The following is a 26,773-nucleotide window of genomic DNA, read 5'->3' as shown; positions in this document are numbered from 1 at the left end:
TTTTACCTGCATACTTAAAACTTACAAAACAGTAAGTAAATTAGGAGAAATTTAAGTCTATCCACTAATGGTCATTAACTTGAAAAGTAAATCTAATAAAATATTCATCTAGTAATGATCACATGCAAATGAATCAGCCATTTTCTCTATGGCATCTAAATGTCTAAGGGTCCTCTCTGGTCAAAATAAAGGTTGGAATGAACTTGAAATAGCATAATCTGGTATCAATCCCAGAGCAAGAGACAACAGTGTGTGTATTTGCACCCTAATTTATCCCTACCAAGTCTGAGGTGTTTGTATATTATGAACTTGTGACTTTTTGCTGCCTTGTCCCCCAGCTCCTCTGAAAGAATTGAAGTCACAGTACATTCTTCTGAAAATCTGGAATTCTTTACAAGTGTATTGCTGAGTCACCCATGGATTTGTCAGAATGAGCTATGGAACTTTTTCAAGATGCAAACCTTGTGAGGGAAAGAAGATTCAAAATAATACAAAACATTCATGAAAAAGTAGACAATGTTGAACCAGTATTAATCTATTTAAAATACAAATAATCTCTACCAAGCTGAACTTACTGTTTGCTACACTGAATCCATCGATCTCCATCCTTTCCACAGTTTCCTTTTTTTGTGCCTTCTGTATTAAGCTTTTCATAACAAAATTTGTCAGATCCTGAAGACTCTGTTGATGAAGAAAGGAAAAAGAAATGTAATTTCCACTGGCAACACGAGAGTTTTGAAAACCTGCATAATTTATGCAGCAGTTCTCTATATGTTCCAGTGACTGCAGCGGGAACCTAGCAGACTGAACTGCCATACCTACAGATGGCTTTTCTAAAATAATGTTCAAAATTTGCTCTAAAAAAGCAATCTCCACAGTGTCTGTATTGTCTTCTGTGTTTGAATTTATCTGTGGTTTTATTTTGTTCACTTTGTAGCAGTTGCACATAAATTTAATCTAGTTGTTTGCACTGCAATTATTCCTGATCTGTATTTCAGGAGATCAAAGATTTTATACGTGGCACATACCATAAACATATGTTATGACATCATTTGATGTTTATTTTATTTTTTAGGAGTTCACAGAGAACACAAGGTTGAATAGTCAAGAGTGTAATTTCTACTGCTTTTTAGGAGCAGAAAAATGAACTAATAGGTTTAAAACCACAATTATTTACTTTGTTTTTTCAAAAAATCAATTTAAAAAAGAAAAGCACAACAATTGTACAGAGAAAGATAAAATATTAAAGGTAAACTAGAAAGAGTAGTTTCAGTAAAATCACTTGTACAGAAGACAAACCAAATATATTAAAATGTAAGTGTGTAAAATACAAATAAATTAGTTAGCAAAAACATCTATTGCCTTTAGTATTATCAATAAATGTCAGGTAGCAACATAAAGCTCAAAAAGGCATCAGAAGACAAAGAAAATGTCGTTTCCCTCCAATTTTACACTTATATAGCATCTTTTGTATTGTACAGGATAAACAATAAATGGTAAAACTACATCCCTCTCTTCCCATCTTCCCTAGAATGGAATGATGCTTCTGCCTCAAATAGGCAGTGTCAGCAGTGGCAGTTATGATTGGACAAAAATGCACAAGAAAGTGCCCAGTAAGTGCTAGAGTACAGGACATCCTGATAGTTCTACTCTGCTGAACTGTCTCAAAGTCATCACACAGAGCATTTATCCCCCCTCGGCTGCAAGCAAAATCCATTTCAACTGCAATTCTATTTTACTCAACGCCTCTGGGCTTAAATTCATACTACATATATTTAAATTCACAGCAATGTACTTATTTTTGCTGACTTGTAGGATGGTATAGCAAAGAAAGGCAAGGTGGAGCAGCTTTAGCATGAACCACTGCTGGAATAATGGAATTGACAACTGTCATTAAAAAAAACCCCAAAACATCTGTTTTGAACTATACCAAAAAAATTCTCAAACCCATTTCCCCCCTGCCCCCCGCTAACAATAACTCAAAGTTGCCAGTATTGTGTATGTTTTCTCACCTAATCCCACCAGAGTCCAGTATTTGCTGCCTACCTATGCCTGCAACCACATCACGTCAGAACAATCTCACTGTCATCGCTCCCAAACTTGAAATTTCACTTGGCAATCAAGCCACAGTTTCTCACTGTAGTCTACTCTACTGAGCAGAAAAACTTTAATTCAGAGTGGCATGAACAAAAAATAAAAATGCTAAAAGTACAAAACAAAGGCAGGAATGAACCAGAAATAAAATACATTTAAGGTAGTTAGTCAACCTACTAGATCCCCAGATATATTTGCACTGATTATCTCTTGTCTTGCATTCACCATTATAGCAACGACCCTAAACAAAACACAACATGTTAGCAATGAGAACTGAATATTATTTCATTCCCTTCCCCTCCCCCAACAAACAGTTTGTTTTGATTCTTCACACACATATTGGGCTCTATAATAGTTTTCATGAATTTGGGTAGATGGAGTACACATTTTGGCCCAGATTCTCAAAGTCAGTTGGTGTCTAATATGTACTGACATTTCAGCAGCTGCTTTATACTTCTCATTTACACAGTTGTAACATGGAGTGTAATAAAGGACATATAAAATGTAAAGATACCAAGCAGATTTTACTCAAAGTAGAAATTCTTACTATTCATAGGGTGCATAAAGCACAAGCAACATTCATGTCCAAACCACAAAATTTTTGAAAAAATATGGAAGACTGGATTAAAAAAAAAAAATAAAAAGAAAACTTGTATTTGGTTGATTTCTGTTTGCTGATGTGCAGGGATTTTAAAACATTGCATACCTGATTAGAATCACAGGCATACCCATCTTGTTTATGAAGATTTGGTGGACACTGAAAAAAATTAAGGGTTTTTTTCATCATGTGTACTGTAATGAAATGTCAAAAGATCACATAATGTTCCCAGTTTTAAAAGACAATTGCACAACATATAAATGGGGTAGATAACATAATTAGTGCAGGAATCTTTATAGCTACAAATACAAATGACAAAATGAACATCTTGAGCCATGAAATACAAGGTTTGATTCTAACTTTCTGCATATTCTATGAAATACAAGGTTTAATTCTAACTTTCTGTGTATTCCAAGTAGAAATTAAGGAGGTGAGGCAAAAAAGAAGGCAAAGCAAACGTGTTCAGTAACAGGATTTGGTAGCTAATACTGGGGCCATGTTTGCAACACTGCCACTGCATTCATTTCAGTTCCACTAAGAAAGTAAGCAAGCACCTAGTTGTAGCCTACCTATTGATTACAGAGCTGTGGGGTTTTTTTAATTGTCACATTCTTTTGGCATTGGAAACTTTTTTGGTATGAACAAGGCATTAGGTCCAGAAGCCTCAGATTACTAAAGGTAGGAGCAGACCACTCAAAACTTTTCCTCATCAAAAAGGGACCTGTGAAGATTTGGAAAGGGTATGCTGCTGCAACGCACCACATTAGCCAATACTTTGAGGGCAGCCTTTCTAGATTAAGAAAGCACTTCTCCCTCCCATTAAGAACACTGCATCTACAGAATAAAATATTTACAATAAAAGCTCAGCAATAGCTACTTATCTGTAAGTGTGGATGTCTCAGGTGATAATACAAAAAGAGGTTACTGTTAATTTATTGGCATCTATAATTACAGCCAATGCCCAAAGAGACACATGTGATCTATCCTGAATCTCAAAGCTAAGAACTTGATGCAGTAGATGACTGCAGCAGAGTTATGAAGTTCTTATATAACCATGAAGCTAAATACTCAGTATTGAAAAGGAGCATGTATCACCTAAAGCGTCAAAGTTGCTGTGAAAATGGAAGACGTACAGAATGTTGACTATTTAAAAGAACTCAAGTTAAAACAACCTTTTGGTTGCTGTCTATTCCTATACTTTTGAGTATTAGCCAAATGTTTTCAAGAGAAATGCATAAGATCCACGCTTAAAATTATTGTACATGTGCACACTCTTAAAAAAAGTAACAGTTTATACAAGTCTTAAGAGGAGCAGCTGAGGGAACTGTGGTTGTTTAGGCTGGAGAAAAGGAGGCTGAGGGGGCACCTTATCACTCTCTACAACTACCTGAAAGGAAGTTGTAGCAAGGTGGGGGTCGGTCTCTTCTCCCAAGTAACAAGTGATAGGATAAGAGGAAATGGCCTCAAATTGCATCAGGGGAGGTTTAGATTGGATATGAGGAAAAATTTCTTCACCAAAAGGGTTGTTCACCTGGAACAGGCTGCCCAGGGAAGTGGTTGAGTCACCATGCCTGGAGGTATTTAAAAGATGTGTAGACATGGCACTCAGGGACATGGTTTAGTGGTGGACTTGGTAGCGTTAGGTTAATGGTTGGACTTGATGATCTTAAGGGTCTTTTCCAACCTAAATGATTCTATGATTCTATACTCAATTAGTTGTAATTTTCTACAATTTTTTATATTTTAAACTATTTTATTTCATAAAATCTTACTGTTACTACCTTTGAATCCATTTACATTTGCAGTATATTCTTAGTACTTACGCAACAGACCAGGCAAAGAGTAAAGCAGGATGTCTAATACAAACACTATACAGAAACACAACCCCCCCAAGTTTAGAAAAAAAAACCCAAACCTACAGAAGTCATATTTTGAGTCCACTTAGATTAATTTTTTTTGAGCTTATGATAGTTTATTCTTATGTTTAAAAAATGTTGTTAGGATCAAAAAAAACCACCCCACAATTATTTCTGGGTATATGAACGTGCAGTTTATTAATCCGGATTTTCCTCTTAACTTGATACAAAAATTAATGCAAACAAACATCTGCATACATACCTGGCCAGAATCTCCAGTGCAGAACTCTGCGATATCACATTCATTCACTGCATATCGACAGTCATAGCCTCGTGGGAAAAACTAGAAAATGAAGAATATAGTTCAGGACTAAGACTATGTCTACATAAGCTATTCCGTTTCATTCTACATAAACCAGACAGAGCTATAACAGGCTGCACATGACTTCCATGGACAACTGAAAAGAACAATAGATATACTGCAGCAACACTCACAAGACATGATGTATTACAGCAGGGTCCATCACTACAATGGGCTCCATTAGAAAGAGAGCACTTCTTACAACAGTCTGCATAGCATTCCTGAAAAAAATATTAAGCAACGTTTTTAGTTTTCCATTTTTTCTTCACAATCTTTCCAACAAACTATTATGTAACAGCAGACAAAAGATTCAGTTCAGCACTGATAACTTGAAATTATCAGCTAGAATAATCCTTTGCAATGCTCAAATACTAAAATGAAGGGAAAACAGTGACATATATGCTACAGCAACAAGGGGATTCACACCTTCTGAAGCCTCATCACAGGTGTGGAATAGCCTGTGCCAAATACATGCTGCTTAGTCAAATTGCATTCAGTGCAGAAAAAAGATTAAGAAAACTAATTACGGGTGCAATTATATTTAAATACTAGAACTAGGACCCAAATCTACAGGGCAGACTTTTGCAAAGACATTATTGGAATATTTCTACAATAGAGAAGAAAACAACAGTTTACTTACTCTGTCTGAACACAGGCACATATCTCCAAAGCATAGATAAGGAGCCTACCACTCCAGGCACGCCATCCAGGAAAAGTTAAAGGGTAAGCACTTCTACAGTGCAATTCAAAAATTGCTGGGAAACACCTACATCTTGTCATTAGTATAACAGGAAGACTGTTCTGAGGACACTCTCTGCCTTTGCACTCATTCTTGCTTGAAAAAATATTTTAACGCAGTCCTTTAATTAAGTAGTTCCCTAAAAATAGGCAAAACAAATTCATGTGCATTACCTTTCCCCCCTCCCTTACTAATCACATAATTTATCTTAATATATTTTGTAAGACTGACTTGTGGAGTGATATATAACTCTACTTGCCATTCGGAAACCGCAATCACATTCTTCTCCTGCTTCTACATATCCATTTCCACACTCAGTGGTTTCAAAGAGCTGAAAGCAAAAAAGCACACACACACCCCCCCGCAAAAGTAAGAATAAAACTAGTACCAAATGACTTTTCTGTCACACATAGCCCATTCTGCAATGCTACAGAAACACGCTGTCACAGAGAATATATATGCCTTGCTACTGTGATGGAGAAGGCAGCATGTTTTTCAAGTGCTGCTAGTCAGAATTGTTCAGACATGAAAGATGTACAGCTACATCACTTGATTGCTAGCCCTCTTCAGGAGAATACTGATCTCAGAAAATTATGATAAACAGAGAGACAATAAAATAATACTCAAGGGGACAACATTTGAACTTCATTCCAATTCTATGGACTCCCATCTCTCCAACAACTCCTTCAAGAAACCAGTCAGCAATATGATCTCTGGGATCTACTCAGGTACCCATACTTGCTCATGCAATTAGCTACTGTCTATTCCAGTGTAACATGTTTGTGCATAAGATTAATAAACACTAAGAAACACTGCCAAAAGGAAGTTCTATGTGCCTTATTAGTAAGTTAGAATAACACAACCACATACAGATAGTGCTAAACAGTTACTCCTAAGACCAGATATATACGATACAGATAAATTCTACAGTTCAGGATGATATATATTCTATACTGATTTCACATATCAAAATATTGATTAAAGGTGATTTAAGATATTGTTCAGTCTTGTCACAGAAATAATTTTGCAAAAACCTTGTCTGTTTTCAATATAATAATCCTGCCTTAAAATCCTATAAGAATATCAGGAATCTCCAATTTAACTGGGATATTAGCAACAGAAACACATTCATCACTAGAACATGGTCGAAATGAGAAGTTATTCTACAGCTAGGTAACGGTGAAAGGTGCAAGTAAACATGTTCTTTCTGCATGGGCTTAGTGGCAGTACAGCTATTGAGGATCATCAGGATATGAAACGTAACAGATAATACAATATACATTATTTATAAACTTGGATGGAATTCTTCTTTGGTACTTTGCGGGGGGAGGGGGGGGGAAGGAATCATAATGCCTAATCAAAAAGAAAGAAAATATTTTACTTTTGTTGCATAAACCACATAGGTAATCAATAGCACCTACAATTTTGGGTGCCAGAAACAAAACTACACTGAAGCAATACGCATATATACTCTTCTTCACTAGCAATGTCAACATGGTTCAGAAAACTGAAATTTCTTTTCTTTCTCAAAAAGCCACTGTTACTACTGTGCTTCCGTGGAGACAGCAAGATCTCTTATTCTGAACCTGAAATTCTGTTCTCTATCAGACAGACCTGGTTATCTGACCTGTAACTTGTAAGAAAGTAAAAAGGGGTCAACCAGAAAAATGCCAGAAAATAATAGAACACACACAAATTTCCTACGGCATTCATCAGGAGCCATCAAATATTCATATACACGTCAGAGCATAACTAAAAGGTGGTAATTAAAGATGGTGACTGCTTAACACAGCTACATTTTATTTACCTAAAGATTAAACACACCATTTTCTACCTTACCTCCCAACCTGCAAATAACAGGATTCAAAACACTGTATAATTTTTTTTTTCCCCTAAAGTACTTTAACTTCAAAGCTGTGAAAAACTGACACAGATAACATATAAAGATAATTCAACCATTCTCCTGGGAGCATTTTCACAGAAGTAAACTAGATTTTTATTCTGTACACAGTCAATTTGACAATTTGTTCACATTACCTTGCTAGACAACCATATCAAAAAATGAAGCTGTGTTTTTCTTTCTCCCTACTTACTCTTTTCTGTAAGCATTCTTAAAAGCTTATTCTATAAGAAAAGATTGCTACCCTGGGAAAAGATTAAAAAACAGATTAACAAGCAAAATTTTTTCAAGTTAATTGTGCAAGGTGGTGGTCTACCGAAGGATACAGCACAGTAAACAGAACAGCCTAATAGTCTCATGTGGTATTAAATTCTACAAAGACAGCAAGTTTGACACCATGATTAAATAGAATATTAACACTTTGGATTGATCTTACTTTGCAAAAAGAGCCACATGGAATATTTTTATACTACTCAGCTTTAGAAGGATGTCATGCTAATATTGCCTTAGAAAAAATTATGACCCTGTTAAGTTTTTAAGCGAAAAAAGCAATGGATATTACAAGGAAACAGTTATAAATGATGGAGTTTGCTAGATGTATATCTGAAATGAAATGAAGTCAGCTTTGAGAACAACCGCAAGCAGCTGCTGTCTGTATGAAGTAAGCTATTGATTTCTAATTCCTAGTGTGGTAATTGGCATTCTTTTTAACAACCTCAGGCAAAAAGTCCAAGAATCAAGTGTACGTGGAGCATGGACTACGACCTTACTTCTGGATTTTTTTTGTACTACTTCCACTTCCCCTTGCACTACTTTAATAAGTAGTGTTGGGAATTTATCTAGGTGTGAAAAATCAACTGCAATATTTGAGCATGAAGAACTGATGGAAAACAAGTTGCATTCCTCTTAAGACTGTTTTTAATTGTTATGGGAATGAACAGTCAGCTAATTACAAGCAACCTCAACAAAATATCCACATAGACAATTGAATAAATCTGAGACCAGACGGGTGTTAGTGAAATTATTACATTTTCATTACAATGTTTAGCAGAGGTGCTAACTACCAACATATTTATTACCTTTGTTGGCCTGTTGAAAAGACAGGCACCTCCTCCACGAAGTAAGAATTCTTTGTATTCTGCAATGCTGCATTTGGAGAATTTCCTGGAATGGTATACCCTAAAATGGCAAAGATTTAGCTGAGTAAATGCCTTGAAACACCAACAGTTACTGGAATGGGGCGAAGGGGTTACAACATTTTTTTAATACTGTAAATCCCAGTTTCTTACAACCACTGTGCGCAACAGTATGTCAGCTCAGACTTATTCTCAAACAATAAAATCAGAACAAAATAAAAAGGTTTTAAACATTTTGCATTTTTATATTTCTATTATATAGATCTATGGTATAAGAAGCTGTAAGTCATCTAATCTTTGTAATAATGTGAAACCACATTATCATAATAGCTGCTATGCACCCTCTCAATTGCATGCATAATCCAGTGTTCTCTTGGGTTTGTTTTCCCTGCAGCTTCAGTTTAAAAGGTAGATTACATTCCAGATCCCTGATTTCATGCTGGGTTTTAAAACTGTTCAATTCATCTGATCCTGTTAATAAGGTTAATTTTTAAAGTAAAAGTAATTGCAGCCATAAGAACAGCTGTATAGGGTCAGACTAAAAAACCACTTTACGCAAATGCCACCTCTGATTTTGGCCCTGAGAATACGCCCAGGAAAGAGCAGAGAACAGAGCACTGTACCTACTTGCAGAATATTTTTCTGGCTTCTGACAATTTTCAGCTCAATGACTTTCTCAGGAAGCCTTGTTTTGTCTTATTTAATAACCTTCATTGTATTTTCTCCCATGAATTTGCTCAGAATCTTTTAGCATCCTCAACATACTACAGCAAGAAGTTTCACAGCTTAATTACAGACTGGTAGAAGAACAATTTTATCCAGTTTTTTCTGTCACCTATTTGCTAATCTCATGTCTGCCTAGTTCTTACACTGGAAGAAAGAGTAATCATTTGCTATGTTGTTCATGATGTTACAGACGTCTCCCATATTTCCTCATCTCCATCTTTTTCCCAGCCTAAGAAAACACACTTTATTAGCAATTTCTCACACAGAAACTGCCTGATATTTTTATTAGCCATGTTTTGAGATCTGGGAATGAGAACTATGTGCACTATTAAAGATGGGGGTAACCATGCCATAAGGTTCTTCATTCCTTTCCCAGCAGCTCACTACTACTGAGCTGACATTTCCTCATTGAATTATTCTATATATGAAAAATGTCTTCTGGCACTGATGGAGTTAAGTGACAAGGCTTTACACTGCAACTAATTATTCACTCATTTCATTAGTCAGTCCTTTTTCAGCTTCTGGGTGACTATCATCTGCTCCCTGGATTTTTTTTACTGTTACCTTATCTACAGGAGATGTTTGTTCCACAATCTCTCCTACTGATATTTCCATCCAAGACTGACACTTTCACAGAATCACTAAGGTTGGAAAAGACCTGTAAGATCATCAAGTCCAACCATCAACCCAACACCACTATGCCCACTAAACCATGTCCCACAATCCCATGTCCACACATTCCTTGAACACCTCCAGTGATGGTGACTCCACCACCTCCCTGGGCAGCCTGTTCCAATGCTTGACCACTCTCTCAGTAAAGAAATTTTTCCTAATATCCAGTCTAAACCTCCCCTAGTGCAACTTGAGGCCATTTCCTCTTGTCCTATCACTAGTCACTTGGGAGAAGAGACCAACACCCACCTCTCTGCAACCCCCTCTCAGGTAATTGTAGAGAGAGATAAGGTCTCCCCCTCAGCCTCCTCTTCTCCAGGCTGAACAACCCCAGCTCCCTCAACTGCTCCTCATAAGACTTGTGCTCCAGACCCCTCACCAGCTTCGTTGCCCTTCTCTGGACGCGCTCCAGCACCTCAACGTTCAACATAGGAAGGAAGCTAGTATCTATTCTGATCAATGCCTTACTTCGGATTCCAGAAGCAAACTTACTGAATAATTTTCTGTTACATTCATATGGTGGCTGACAATTACAAGTCTACAGGAAAGCCACACAGTAATTCTACTGAAGAGCCAATTTCCAAATACCATATGAAGAAACTAAGCTACTTCTGTCTTATTTATGACTAATTTTCTGCATGATTTTTGCAATCAAGCTTCCACAGCGAGCTAGACTTCTGACAGGAAGTGGTTTATGAGACTCAGAAACCTGTGTTTCAGATCCTATCCTTTTCTAATCAATTGCTTCCAGTAGAGAGAAAAGAATCTTTGGCAGTGTGTGAGGATAGAGGGCAATGAAACGTGGTTTCCTCCCATATAGATGTGCTTCCCCCTCAGACTTTCACTGACCATTTAGCTAAGGATTCAGAGCACTTGCTGAAAGCTTCACATTTCTACTTCTATTCACTGGAACAGAAGCAGAGAGATCTGTTCACTCAAAATTAGAATTTTGAAGGAATTGGGGGAAAAAATAATTAAAATTTAGGAGGAAAGTAGCAATATCACTTATCAAAACTGTATTATAACACTTTTTCAGCTGCGTGTAAAAAGTATAACTGGATTGCTTGAACAAAAACATACATTCTTTATTTTTCAATCTTTGTAAGTATAGCAAAGCATTAGTGAATACACTGCATTGCAGTTCAGAATGTAAGATTTATTAATAACTTCCTAAAATGTGAATAGCAAAGGGAATGAAGTGCTGAAAATTTAAATCACTTATCTGTATGTTTGGGTTATTCCAACTGCTTCCAGTTTTTCATTTATTAGTACTAAAACACATGGACAAAACCCAATACATAAGTATTTATGTCATAATGTAAACTATGAACTCATTCCAGATCCCTCAATTACTGATAGTTATCACATACCCTGTTTCCTCCATGATGCAACCACCCCAGGATTCAGTGCAGTCACACTCTTCTCGAACAAGACCAAAATACAACAGAAAAGGAAAGCAGTTATAAAAATGCTTACAATAAATATAAAGTACACACTATAAAAATGGACCTTGACTAAATATAAAAAGATTAGACAGTTGCTTGGCTGTACAGATTCTAGCCCTAAAAAGGAAACCAGCCCACTTGAAGAGATACTAATATACTTAATATAAACATGGTATTTTCAAATTACCATATGTGCACATTCTTAGACTCAACACAAAGTTTCAGGCAGTATAGAAAGCTAAAAATAGCTGGCAACATTCTTCCCTACATGCTCTCAAAACAGGCAGCACAAGGGTATGTGCAGTACACATGATACTGATGATTGAAAACGTTCACATTTCCCCCTCCCTAAAATGAGTACAGAACACCCTGAAGGAGAGTTGTTACTGGACAGGCCACGTTTTTTCCCTTTGGCATAGAATTATTAATAATAATATGTGAAGCAGCCAATCAAACATTAATTAGAGAAAGTAGTTGAGTGAAAATAGATTTACAGTTTACTTACAGCTATAGCATGTAAGTCAACGGTGACCAAATTCATAAAATAAAACCAAAATATCAACATCTTATGGTTGGTAACACAGAAGTTATAAACTACCCTTATAAATTATCTACCAAAGTAGTAACATTTTCAAGAAGAAAGGTTCTGTATTCTTGTTACTATAGCAAATCCATACTGTTTCTCCACACAAAAAATTCACAGATTATTCGTATGGTTATTTCTGCTCTATCCAGGTCTTTTGTTAATCTTTCTCTATACAGGGTATCCAAATAAGGAAACTAAGTTATCATTTTAAAAAACCCTATCTTACAGTTAAAGAAGATTCTGATTTCCAAATTATATGAACTCAGTTTTACCTGTAATCAAAAAACGATATAGAAAATATTTTAGCAATTTCCAAGTTTACAATTACAATTTACAATTCAAAAGCAATGCTTTACAAAACGACATTCCCTAAACTTTTCCACATTGTTTCCTAATTCACAGATTTCTGAAGTGATTCCAAAATAAAGTCAGCATTATCATTCACACTTTTAAAGAAGAAACAGAGAGGAGGAGTAAGTAGCCAAATTGGTTACAAGATGTGAGTAGAAAAATCCAACAATTTTCTTTAAGCCCAAAGAGGGCTTTTGCAGCTTTTGTACCTACACTCTACATGTATTAAGGCCACATCAGTCTAATCTTCTGGCTGTGAAGCAGCAAGATAACAAGTTGAGCAAATGTCACCCTGGACTACGTTACAGCTTCTTACCGTTTCTTCAATTGTAAATAAGGTATTTTTGTATTTTAAGAAGTCAATTATAGTTCTATAGGAATTACAGATTTCATTATGATAGATAAGGAGTTCTGAGTTAAATTAATGGTGTTTTTACCATTATACCTTTGCATGTTGCTTATTAATCTAACTTCCTGACACAGGACATCACTGAGGTAATTGCAAAATGAGTGCTAAACTGGTGGCTCTTATTTTGGTTAAACTCAAATTTTGGTGCATATATTTCCAAAAGCAGCAATTCCTGTTTTACAGTTACAGCAAGTTTTGTATTTGTTTCAAATATTACAAAGGAAGAGTTTATATATTTAGCTAAGGAGGACAAAGGAAGACTCCATGTCCATGTACATACTCGGTTTCCTGGCAGCTGGCTCCCACTGTATTCCAAGGTTCTGAGCAAGACTTTGTGCTAGTTCCTGGGCCATGGCCAAAGGGAGACCATACTGCATTTCAAGAGGAGTGCAATTAAAAAAACCCAAAAACAACAAAAAAAAAAAACCAAACAACACACCAAACGAAACACAAACAGAAAACATAAGTTACTGTAATGAACACTACACCAGCTCATTCTGGCTTACCACATACCTACTACTTCAGTAATTCTGTACAGCCAATCACAATTCTGTGTGCATATAAGGAAAATAAACACAACGAAGTACATAACGGAAAAAATTTTCCTCTCTTAACCTGAGGGAATCCCTGTGCAGTGGTTAACCTACAGAAAGGAGTCTGTTTGATATATATGTAATATAGTTTTGTATAGTATGATTAACCCATGTTAAAACAGGAGATTTTCATTATTGATTTAACACTGCACTGAGGAAAAATAAACAAATAAGCAGGAATGAAATTCTTCTAGTTTAAATGTTAAAAAAAATCAGTAAGAATTACATATCATCAGCACCTCAGAAGATCAAGCCTCTTATAATGAGAAGACCCAAAAGGATGTTCAGTGCTATATTTCAAATACTCCTGTCTGAGATTTTTGGGTCTAAATTTCTGTCAAATATACTAAAAGCCAATTTAAGATCTTATTAAGAGAATAACACAGACAGGAGGAATGCTTTTTAAAAAGAAAAGCACAGTGAGCAATAGTTTAATGATGACAGAAGAAGATTGGCTGTGAGAATCCTAACTTTTCAATATGTAAGTTATCTTTAAAGCCCCGAATACTGAAACATATAAACTCTGAGATTATAGTGTACAGTTTCTATTTTATTCCACTTTAGTCACGAAAAAAAATTACCTCATTCACTCCTACTCCTCTGGTCACAGAGCAAACCCCTCCAAAGTAACTTAAGCTGCTCCTCTTATAATGAAATGTCACATTCCTTACAAACAAATAAAAATAAAGAAAATATAACACATTGACACTGGGCACCAAGAGCTTATTGAAAGATCACACTTTCACACATACTATGATATATTGCATGCACATTAATCCTCATCTAGCGTCAAAAGCAACTGCAAGTTTACGAACAGAACACCAACATCAAAAGAGTTGATTAGATACAACCTTTGACAAAAATACTATTTTTATCTTGTAGAGTCAGAATCAGTCCCAACCCACAAACGAATCAAGCAGAGAAAGCTAGAGTACCAGATTCCTAAGAAAACACAATGGTAACATTTCCTTTAAAAAGATAACAATATATTCCAATTTATAATCTGTCAGGAAGGAATTCTGTACCGAAAAGTATCAGTGTTGAGAATTTTTTTAATTATGCTCTTAATCCAAACCAATTCAAGTTCTAGTTTCAACTCCAAATGAAAAGACTGAAGAGTACACCTAAAGGGAAAGTAATTTAATACTGCTCTTTAACCCTGCCTCCTTTCATTTATTGTTAATCACTGTGGGGGTTTTTCTGAACAACTGATATACCACATGATAATTTTATTTAAATACTTTTTTTTTTTTTTAAAGAGCAGCTAAACCCCAAATATTTAGTTACGTTTATGTAATCCTGAAGATATAAATTATTCTATAAAATGTCTACAAACAATTATGAATGATACCTATTATAGCTTCATAGGCATAACAATAAATCTACACAGCCTTGGGCAGGCATAGCAAATTACTCTAATCTTTGAAAATGAAATCCTTTTACAACAGCAGAATCAATGTTCCTTTTGGTTTTTTAAATGGCAGGATACTCCAGACAGGTATATATTTATTTTTTTCAGAACATTCTGACAGCCATCAGAACTTTCAAACTGCAGCTTAACTATACTAAATGCTTAAAGCTAGATGCTTTACAATAGACAGAACCACAGTAAGAGCTGAGTTTGGCAGGTGCTTCTGGAAACGGTCTAGTTCAACCCCCTTGCTCCAAGGAGGGTCAGCTGGAACACACTGCTCAGGACCATGTTCCATTGGCTTTTGAATATCTCTAGGCATGGACACTCCACAGTCTTTCTGGGCAACCTGTTCCAGCATCTGGCCACCTTCACAGTGAAAGGTTTTTTTCCCCTTTGTTTAAACGGAATTCCCAATATTTCTGTTTGTATTTGGTACCTTTCACTGTGCACCACTGAGAAAAGCCTGTTTGCCCACTGGCAATCTCTTCGGCAAGTGACACAATACATGGATAAAAGTAATTAAGAGTGCACATCACTAGCCCTTTGCATAGGTTATGAAAAACGCAATGAGCATTGTGTTGCAATGCCTGTATTAAGGCAGTACAGCTATGACACAGAGGCTGGAGGAAATTCTTCATCCCCTTTTTTATCTTCCTCTGCAGAAGATCAATGATAGGAGAATCCCATGGAAGATATTTGTCACTCCATCCTCGTAGTATGTCACGCTGCTGGGAGAAGGCTTAAGATCTTTAGGCTGCACAGGGGAACACACTCTTTCTCCTCTTTGCTTACAATGCCATGAAGTAAAAAAAATAATGTTGCTCAAGGTTGATGTTGTGCCTAATGATGCAAGTGGAATTTCCCCTCAAAATGCATTGTGTCTCAGAAAACAATTCATTACAGATCTAAAGGAGAAGACCTTCCATTAACAAATCATCACTGCAGCTACATGTGTGAATAAATACAGTAACTGGAATGCTCTTGTGGCAACACATAATACTGTAAGCTCTGCCCTCTCCTGCTCTTTACTGGGAAAGCAGTACCTTATACACCTGATTAGCAAAACTAGGCTCATCAGACGACACTTCAAATATGTGACACCATCTCCAGGTTGCAAAGACATTAAAATTTCATTATAGATACATATCAACATGACCATGATATATACTACACCTATTAAAAATAGACTAATGTGTTAAAAAATAGATTAAGCTTCCTAAGGAAGGCAGATGTTGACTGATGTAGTGACTACCAAGCAAAAAAGTAAGCAAGGTAGACAAAAGCAGTAGACAGAAAAGTATATAAAACTGTAATAGTCTAAACCATTGTATAACGGTACATACGAGAGCAGGTGCACAGCATCAGCGTGCTGTTTGATGTAGTGCTGTCGATATTTGGAGAAATCATGAAGCATCTGCAGAGGGTCAGGGTGTATATTAATACGATCTCTGTCTGTCCAAGTTTCCACAGCAACAAGAACCACCCTGGTGTTCAGCTGTTCCTTGTATATCTGAGGGCAGAGACAGGACAGGCACAGGAGTAGAACACTGGGTCAAACATGCACAGTTAGCCAGTAAGAGTAAAGCGGAAGGACAAGAGGGATAAAGCAGAAGGGAAACATGGGGAAACAGTTAGCTGGTAATGCCTTGGATTTCCTAAAAGTTAATATTCTGATCAACTTAAATTTTATGTTTTAGAGGACAAAAAACCTTGCTGCTCCTTTTTTGAGCTACTCCCTTTTCTTTATAATTCTCATGTCAGATAATTTCACCACTGAGTTCTGCAGAAAACCTGTACAAAAATCAGTAAAGAAGAAATGTAAAGGCACACTGGGTGATGTTGAAGAAAAATAAAAGATAGATCTCAAAGACAAAGAATAGCCAAAGCCAATTCTTAAGTCAAGATTAAATAACTTCTCAGCTCTCCAATATAGCCAAAATTTAATTCACATGTTTGGTTTTTATTTATAGTACGATCACTTAATGCTATTCAAGTAATGTAACAATTAAGTAAGAATATTAATTTTTCTATTAATTTTAATGTCACTGTAGCAATAGACAAGGAAATGACAATCAGGCCCTAATAATTAGAAAACAGCTTTAAAATATCAGTTTTAACTTTGTGCATGATACTTGATTCTGAAATAAAGCTCCTGCTTTCTTTATGTTCAGGTCATAAAATGCCAAATTTTATTAACTAAGGTTATTCAGAACTTGCAGATCTGCAAAAGATGCATTCCTTATCCGCAACAGACAGTCTGCCCATCAAAAGTCTTACATGGGACATGAACACTTACTGATCATACTTAGTTACGATCTAAAAGCACTGGATAATTAATCTGTTGGATGCCTAATGCATAAAATACACAAAAGGCAAGTTATTTGGTCACTTCCGTGAGGCACCATATTAAATATATGCTTTTATTATCTTTTTGCCAAATTATACCTACAATACACAACATGAATTGCAAATATCCTCCTGCAGTTATGATAGATATTTGTACTGAATCAATTAGCACTGACTAGCACGCCAGTCTTTTTTATCAAGGCAGCATTATCCTTATAAAAAAGTCAATGTATAATATTCAGCTTAGAAAAACCAGCAATAAATATAAAAAGCAAGAGAGAGCAACCAGCTAAGCTCAATTTTGTCCAAGAACTTTGAAGGAAAAAAGGATATTAATATGCTTCAATCTGAGGGAAACAGGCTGAGGACATACACAGAAAATGGTTAACAACATGAGAGAAATCAATAAAATTAAACCCCAGAAATTACATATGGGTGGATCAATAAAGACTTTACTTGTGTTCGCTGAGAGGAAAACCATATTTCCTAAAGCAAACAGGAAGGAAAGAATGGAAGTGGAGCAGAGAACCTGGAAGCCTCTGAAAGCCAATATCCTTTTCCCAGTAATGTATCAGTAAGAAATACAGCCCACTCCCTATGAACACAAGGGAATAATAAGCAGGAATTCCTGCTCCTTTTCACACTTTGTTTAAAGACAAGGCCATCAATATGTCATTTTGCAAGATCTCCATGAGGGGACTGAATTCTATGCTGGAGAGAAGCTGAATGTTTCTATATACACACATACAGCAAATAAAAATGGAAAAACAGAAGGAATAGTCAGAGAAAGGAAAGGTAGATTAAATAACTTTTGTTGAAATGAAGAAGAAATACAAAGAAATAATGATCAGATGAGAAAAAAATGAAGATGTCACCCTTTCTTTGGGAATGTCCAATATTAATTGCAGAAATATTATTTCAATTATTTATACTTTTATCTGCTCTAGTAACTTTTCTTCAGACTACTGGCATTTTCAGACCATTACACAAAAATATTCCAAAACACTTCCAGTATTTCATGTATTATAAATATATTCACCTACATTTTCAATATATATACAGTATACATAATACTTTATCTGTAAGATACTAAGAACAAATACTGTATTGCTTCCTCCAAACTAAACAAACTGTTGACAATGTTTTGCACTGAATCATATCACGCAGTTCTGTTGGTATCAGTAACATCTCATGGAAAGGAGACTTAGAGTCAGAATTTTGCTAGCCTTTGTATTTATCACTACTAGAGAATCTATCCTGTTTTCACTACAAACACAGCTCTGAAATGTGTGTGGTCATTACATGTGTATCAAAAGAGAAAAAAATCCAATTTTACCACAAATCTTACTTTTAGTTTATATGTTCTGTATGAAATTGTTCTAAATTTAGTCACAGATGCAAGTATGGTATCTGTGTCAGTGCCACTCATTTATAATGTACTACAATGGGATTTTTTTTGGTTTTTTAAGCTATAAATACAGATTTTATAAAGGAGAATTTTTATTCACACTCTCTTTTTCTGCCAATAGATATGTGTATCTTTTGTGAACTATACTCGCAGCTTCAACCACTTGTGGTTAGATTTGTTTCACAAATCTAAACTCGATTAAATCTCATTCTTAAGCAGTGACAGATACTAAAAGCTCCTTGAAGTGTGAAATCCCCCCTGCCAAGGGCAAACTCTCGCAGTTGTAAGCTTTGAGAAAATGCCACGGATAATTTGGTGGTTTCTTACACATTCACCCCAGGCTATTCTTCTGCAGAGGAACTGGAAATACGTTTTAAAATGTAATTTTTATAGCTGCTCATTTTTTTTATCCTGGTATCTGCTAATGTTAACTTTTTAAATACAGCGCTAAACTAACAAAGTCAGTGATACAGTTTTCAGAACAAACATTAATACTTACAGCATCTACAAGGTTTACCACAGACTTTGCAAAATTGTTTGTGTATGCATTTGAAGAACGGTGCTTTTTGAACTAAAAGGAGAAGAAAAAGTAGAGCATAGTGAGAACTTAAATATTTATTACTAATTCTTTGTTTTTACAGCAAAAAAGAAAAATTAATATTTTAAGAAAGAGTAAGGGAAAAAACTCAAAAAGCTTTTCAGATCACAGCCTATATCTCATATTCAAGAATCCCTGGAAGATAAAGGAAGGGAAGCCATGTATGCTAGACAGACTTTCACATCTATAAAAAGGCGCATTTAGCCACAAGAAATACCCTATTTAGAATCAGAGTTCAAATGTTCAAGACAGAATTACGGGTAAACATGAATATAAACATGAGCTCAAAATTGAGAGGATGCTGTACCCATTAAAACTGCGCTTAACCTGATGAGTTAAATATCAGACTGTACTAGCCATATTCCATTACTATAATTATGAGACATGAAGATGAAGCATTTACCACTTGTTCTGTGTACACCTCTTTGCAAAGGCATCCTTTCTCTACTATAGCACCGGACTTTTATGACAAGTAGTATTAGTTATACCAAAAGGCAAAAAGGAAGAGGGAGTGCATGGTAAATATGTGTTTGAATGTGGAAAGAGTTAAGCTGAATATCTTAAGTTTTAACTTCAATTTTTTTCCATTTCTATAGACTTAGATGAGCTATATTACAAGTTCTGCTTCCTAATTTCTGTGCATGTCATTACAATTGTTTCATGTCTTTCCTCATCCTGCCCCACAAGTCTCCTCTGTTCCAGGTCAAATTTTCCAAAAATTCTGCTATGCTATCTGAACATAAATCCATGACTTTCAAAAAACTGTAAAATTATAAACCAAAATTGCATTATACAATATGAATTGCAGGCAGGGAAAATAGATCTTCAACATTTCACAGAAAGGGGACACAAAATTGCATCGAACAAAGAGGGTAAAAAGTCATCATTAAAAAACCTTTACTAATTTCAACTACTGGTTAAAAGCAACAAATCTCATCACCTCATGAGCAAATATTATCAAGTTCCATGGAAGTGTCAGCTATTCCCACGCCGAAACACAGTACCCAAAAAGAGGCCTCAAAACAAGAGGGTCTGATTCTTCTCTGAGCAACTGAGTAGCTACTCTCATCAAGTAAGTTAGATGATTAACTGCCTTCCCGAATCAGAATTACAAAATAGACAAATCCCCTGTTTTCCAGAATTATGCTTGATGCAAAGGTGAAAGTAAAACTGGAAGACATATATGCTTTTAAAATTGAATAATCTGTTTCTCAAATCAAAAGTCAGAAGAGTGACACACACATAAACACTGTATTATTAGATAACAAATTTTCTATCCCTTTACATTCCACTCAATTTTGCACAAGAAACCTAGTTTTATATGGACAAAATGCCATAGAGATAACAAAAAGTTCATCAAACTTTATGATGACACTCATTCATGGGACTGTAGGAAGATAATTTTTTTGCATATGCAGTTACTCATTGTTAAGTTCCACAATGCTTCATCACATCCAGAGCAGGTTTTATACCCAAAGATCCTACAACACAGGTTTGCAGAGACTCCCTCCCCTATAACTATTCTCAAAACAAAGCACTTTCAGCTACAGTGCTAGTAGGCACTTAGGATGTACACTGAGAAGAGTATCCATGTCACAGGACTCTGTTTGCCCCCTAGGGAACCACGATACTAGAACAAAATAATGGGAGAGGGTAGAAGGGTGGGCTTTGGGTTTTTTTGTTTTGAGCAAATCCCAAACTTTCCCAGAAGTGGAAAGGTAAGATTATATGCTTTGGAAAATGATCTTGGTTTTCATGGAAGTATTTAAATGCCAAAATCAATAGCAATATATGACATAATGTGTTTAAACACAGTTCCTAAAACAGAAATTAAGCTGAGTAAGTCAGTAAAAAGTGCAACAACCTAATTAAATACATCGAGCTTTGTCTTTAGCGTTACAGGAAAGGAAAATTTTGTGAAAATACATAGTATTAACCACCTAACAACACAATGGCCAAAGAGGTTTAAGATACTTCTAACAAAGAACCTTGCTGCGGGAGAAATCTGCCCTCTACTGGTAAGCAGAAAACCTTAAAAGCACATTTAGTGAGCTCCTGGATTGGCAGGCTTTAACTCATAATTGTGAACGCTTCCTTAAGTATATCCATTTTATTCCTTGAAAAGAATTATTATTTGCTTCTGAGTCACTGACAACTCTGAAGCAAAAAATCTTGAATGCTTGTCATCTAAAGTTCTAACAAATAAAGCCTAAGAGGAGACAACAATCAGTGTCTGTAACAAGTGTAGTGAAGAGGACGGTTGTCCTTTAAGCATGGCTGTAATACAAGAGGCCAGAGGAAACAGATGGACATAGAAATATTATCTCTTCATAAGGAACACCAACCACAGACCTCAAACAAGACAACAAAATGTCCCTAATTTCAGTTACTGTGCCCTACCCTGAAACAACAAACACGTGAGCACCCTTAGAATAGTTTCCTACCAGGTGGCTTTACAAGTAAAAACAGTTGAAGCAATTTCTGTCCTACTCTTCCCACCCAAATTCCTGCCCCACCGCTGAACTGACACATTAAATATAGGTTATTTTTGCCCACACTATTTCTATGATTTATTAAACAGATGAGGGAAGGTTGTATTATCTGTCTATTCAGCACTGGAACAAGTACAAAATACTGCATCCTGTTCTGATATCTGCTATTTCTGGCTCTTCAAAATCATCCTTCAGTGTTGACAAAAGAGTCCACAACAACATAAAGCATCGGGAAAACATGCAGTAGAGTGAGAGATGCAAGGAGTTCTTACAGAAATGTAAAAGTTTAATTTATTTACACATAAAATAAGTAGAAACTGTTTTATGAACAGAATTTGATTTAAAAAAAGGTCTTGCTCACACAGAAGCAAAGTCATACTAAGAGTTGATGATCTTTATTTGCCTCTTGGTCAATGATCAGCTGAGAAAGCTAAGCAAGACAAGGGCTCAGAACAAGGCACAATCAAGTTGTTTTTAGAGTAACTCGCTGTTGGTTGCAGTATATTCTTTGTTATTAGAAAACTTTTAAACCTACACTGAGTATTTTTCCATAACAGATATGCTCTAGTTAAAATGTAGCTATTGGACACAAATTGATGATGCTTTTCAAAAAACATCTATAACATAGTTGTTTAGGTTTACAAAACTTACTACTCCCCAGGCCCCTCTCTCCTGATTTTTCATAAGGGTAACACACAGACACTTTGATAGTCTTACTTGGCATAATTAGTGAAAGCAGTAAAATATAAATAACAAACGTCACATGGTCTGATTTTTTCCAGTCATCCCTCAAGACAAAAAGGAAAAAAAAAGTGGGCTTTTTTTCCCCCCCCTTTTTTTTCTTTTTCTTTAAATCAAATGACAAACACCTTCTGAACTGAACAAACAGCTTATCTTGCACTTCATTATGAATTCTGTTTATAAGTGTGGAATAGCCAGGAAGAACAATAAGATAGTTTTGTCTATATACTTTGCTGCATTAAAATTTAAGTTAGTAAAACTAAACTCAAAGTAACAAGTTCTGACTTCTTTCTGTATTACTTTAAGGATAGGATGTAATTTTAGAATGTTTAGTGTGTTTGTTCCAGACATAAAAACGTTTCGTTGCTTTACTTCGTTGGTTATGGGCATATTAAGTTATCCATATGATACCGAAGTGTTTCAAACTTATTTTGAATATATAATTGCTGTAGAAAATCTTATGTAACATTAAGCATTATTAGGTATTATGGCCTATACTGTGTCTTACGGTACAAATGTGAACAGCTGCTGATAAGAGAAACATTAGACCCAAAAGTAGCTGATGCAGCACAGTGCTGTACATCAACCTACAAATTATAATCAAAAGAAAGATTACAACTGAATTGATATACTTACCATTTTATAGTCATTGACTATCATGAGCTCCAGATATTTCATTTCTTCAAAGATACCACGAGATACCTGATGGATTAAAGAAATTCTTTGAGAAATCATGAAGATGTAGTGATTTTCAAAAATAACTGCAGCTGATTTAATAGGATTACCCATAAATATTACGTAGGGTGTGTAAGCCTGAAAAAACTGGGTCAAACATTCAACTAGGGTAAATAATCATAGCTCCAGTAATTTAGTGAGTTATGATACGACACTGGCTGAGAATCTCAGTCACATCATTAAGAACGTTTCGAATCTATTCTTTTTGGTTCAGCACAGAAGCCACCTCCTCTCTTATTTTCACAAAGGAGAAAAATCTCAAACACTAAAACCTCTTGGTCTATTGTACTATTCATCGCAGATTTAATGAAGAAGGAAGTTACTAAAAATAGATGCGCCCTCAAAAATATGCTGTGGATTGTGCAACTCAGTGAAGAAATTCAGAATAATCTTCTTTAACTCAATTATTCCCCTAACTGACACATATGCATGTGCAGATCATGAGGACTGTCCATTTCCGTTCTCTCAACCCAGTTCTGGGTGTCCTCATTGGGGTTTTTAATTTAATCATGCTACTTAACGAGCCAAATGAAAATAAAGTCAGATATCCACAAAGTAGCAAAACTTTATTCAAAATTATTCTTTATCCTCAAGCAGACCCAAAACTTAAAATTTTAAACTCATTTTCACTACCAAACTTCCATTCAATTAATGTACAGTATTGTTGTCACTTTAGAACGTTTATCCACTTTTCTCCAAATATTCTATTTTTAAAGAATAATCTTGTTTTATCATTTGATAATTGTATTATGTGACAATATTAAGCTTCCCAAAAAATGTGTTTTCTAAAGCCTACACTCTCTCAACATTAAAACATCCAGATATTAGTGGTTTGGGGGTTGTGTTTATAAATGGTCTTAACTCAGGGGCACACTTCTACTCACTGCTCTTTTTCTTCTCTTTCTCCTCAGCCACTGTAGTTCAGACAGAAAGGGCCATTCAGAACTAGATTCAGTCTCTGTACAAATTACAATTTAAGAATTTCATGGCATTATTTTAAACTACTTACATACACTGTACAAACCAAAAGTAGATTAAGATCACCAAAATTAGAAGAACCTTTGATATTAAAAAGTTAATTTTTTGAAATATACAAAATGTAAAATATGTCATATCAAAACTCAAATAACTTGGAAATCTAAAGTTAAAATTAAAGCATGCAAGGGGAGGTAAAGTGATTGTAACCTGGGCTTAGAATATACGTTTTCTTCCATCTCACGTCCTCAATAGCATTAATATGACTGATTAAATTAAAAGATTTGCAGAAGAAAGATAAATACAGGTCTTCATGGATGGAAATACTTCATCTGCTTTTTGACAGCTCTAAATTCCATGGCAATAATTGTGAAAAAAGTCAGGTTAATATCTATTTTTCAAGTTTTTCTAAATAATCAGCAATTTTATATAGACTGTTAGTCTCATATTCAAATTTTTCAAGTTATACATACAAATATTTCCAATATTTAAAAACTCGTAACATAAGCAAAAACATACCAAGGTCCTGCAACTGCTTGGAGACTTGTGTTCCATAAGTTCTTTGGATGATATGTGGCCTGCTTTTACTTTCCTGATAAGAAAAATACATAACATTTTCTTCTAATGAATAAGATCACGTGAAAAGTGAGGCACTTCCGTCAGCATTTATAATTTTTATTATTTTTCCATAAAATGCAAGCAATCATAGTGTCAATTTGGCACAGTACTAATTTGAAGCAATCTATTTGCAATCCTGAGCGAATCCTGGAGCCTCTCTGCTTCAGCACATTTACTGGCCCACAAAACTGAAGTATCACAGATATCTTTGAGATTACTTGAGAGAAGTCCTTTAAAAGCCTTAGTGTTAGAGAACACAGATCATTTATTCCAATAAATCAAATTAGAGAGTATATATCTAGTTGAAATCTTCCTCTCACAGATGAAAAGCAACTATTACTATTAATGACAAAAATTTATCTAATTGCAGCAAAATGCAAGAAACTAATCAATACGCTATCTTTAAGAGTACTATTTCACCCTGGTTTATTGGTGTATGCACCATTTAAAAAGGAGACAACTTTTAATGCATGTTTTCTTTAGAAGCCTGACATGCGCCAAATTATCACATTTTGGTATCTGCTCTAGAAAACAACTATTTTTTCTTCCGTAACACCTCCTCTGCAGAGCCTGCCTAAACAAGCAATTCTTTTCAGCATCTTTGATGCTACTGTTCTGTAACTTCTGTAAGAAATACATAACACACTGAAGGAAAATACTGCATATTTTTGCTGGGGTGGGGGGGAGGGTGGGGAAGAGAAAAAAGTTTTATATAGTATCTACTATAGTTAAGATTAATCAAGCTGAATAAACTACATGCTGAAGGGTCTGGCCAAGATATTTATCTCATGTAGTAAAATCAAAAAATGAGCCTCTGAAAGCTCTCTGTATCTGTATTATTTTGGTTGTCAGTAGTTTTGAGAAAAATATTAATCTCATCCGTCTTCTTATCATTTAGAATTCCACTTGAATCCTCAGAGATGGCAGATGGTATCTCACTTTCATAACCAGAACTTTTGCTCTACTTCCAAGTTTTACTGAAATATCACACTGAGAGAGAGATCCTGGTTTCCTTGGTGCACCCAAGCAAGAAAACAGTTTAGTCAAATTCTCCTCTGCCTACTATATGGATACCATTGTATAAATATAATCTCCATGAATTTACTGTATCTGTGCTGTCAGTTTTCAGTCTTACAACTTTTATGAATATGTGCTACATAAAAATACGTTACATAGCTTAACACATGGCATGTAATATTGTTCCTGAGGAGACTGAGAAATCTTTGTAATGTTTTCCTGTGTCTCTATAGTCTCATTTACAGCCCAAAAACTGACCATCCAAATGATACTGATTCCTCTGAATGTTGATCCAGTTTCTTTGAAAGTGTCAGGAGTCAAAGATTTCGCAGATCTTTCTTTGGACTGTAAGTTCAGCTTCACAGTCACTCAAACATATCAGTTCTGCAGCATCATATTATTTATCATATAATGGCAAGTACTAGAGCAAGACAAGCTTGGGAGCTGTGATACAGCATCTGGAATATATCCTACAGACCAAGCTGAATACAAACCATAAGAACTCACTGTCTCAATGTTGCAGAACCATTTCACTGAAAATCACTCAAATCTTTGAACCATTCAAGAGGTAGAAATCTACCCACTTTTACTACTATTTATGAAATTGAGTCAGTTCTATTAACAGTAAAGTTTTAGGAACAGCTGTATTATAATACTTAAGATGAAGTACAAAAATAATAATAGTTAGCAAGATACTTGCTTAAATGCAGTCCTACATGCTGATCCAGCATAGTCATATATTTGAATATGCTGGATCAGTGTATTTTTAACCTATACAGCAACCACTGACTTAACACATATAAAGTGTAAGATACCCAGATATAATTATCTACTTCATTAAACTCTTTGTGGAGACATGGTAGGTCAAGAGCAATCTGATCCAACTATTTAGAGAGGGATGAATAAATGACTTCCAGAGATCCCTTCTATGAATTTATAAATCCTTTATTTCAAGTACTAGAC

At 35.4% G+C, this 26,773-nt stretch overlaps 1 protein-coding gene across 1 annotated transcript in view; it reads right to left on the bottom strand.

Moving 5' to 3' along the window:
* Positions 1-26,773, bottom strand: part of ADAM23 (ADAM metallopeptidase domain 23) — a 78,492-nt gene that overhangs the window by 20,411 nt on the left and 31,308 nt on the right. Inside the window, exons 7-21 of the mRNA XM_059820612.1 lie at positions 24,695-24,767; positions 24,085-24,158; positions 23,102-23,167; positions 19,134-19,205; positions 16,224-16,390; positions 14,048-14,132; positions 13,154-13,244; positions 11,453-11,501; positions 8,628-8,727; positions 5,908-5,979; positions 5,044-5,130; positions 4,811-4,891; positions 2,801-2,851; positions 2,272-2,335; positions 576-681 (exon numbers count right to left, since the gene is read on the bottom strand). Of these exons, the coding sequence (XP_059676595.1) occupies positions 576-681; positions 2,272-2,335; positions 2,801-2,851; positions 4,811-4,891; positions 5,044-5,130; positions 5,908-5,979; positions 8,628-8,727; positions 11,453-11,501; positions 13,154-13,244; positions 14,048-14,132; positions 16,224-16,390; positions 19,134-19,205; positions 23,102-23,167; positions 24,085-24,158; positions 24,695-24,767 (1,238 nt within the window). The remainder of the gene's footprint in view (positions 1-575; positions 682-2,271; positions 2,336-2,800; positions 2,852-4,810; positions 4,892-5,043; positions 5,131-5,907; positions 5,980-8,627; positions 8,728-11,452; positions 11,502-13,153; positions 13,245-14,047; positions 14,133-16,223; positions 16,391-19,133; positions 19,206-23,101; positions 23,168-24,084; positions 24,159-24,694; positions 24,768-26,773) is intronic.

This window comes from Gavia stellata, chromosome 8 (genome assembly GCF_030936135.1).
Source record: "Gavia stellata isolate bGavSte3 chromosome 8, bGavSte3.hap2, whole genome shotgun sequence".
Taxonomy (NCBI): Eukaryota; Metazoa; Chordata; class Aves; order Gaviiformes; family Gaviidae; genus Gavia; species Gavia stellata.
This window is presented reverse-complemented; position numbering and strand designations above follow the sequence as displayed.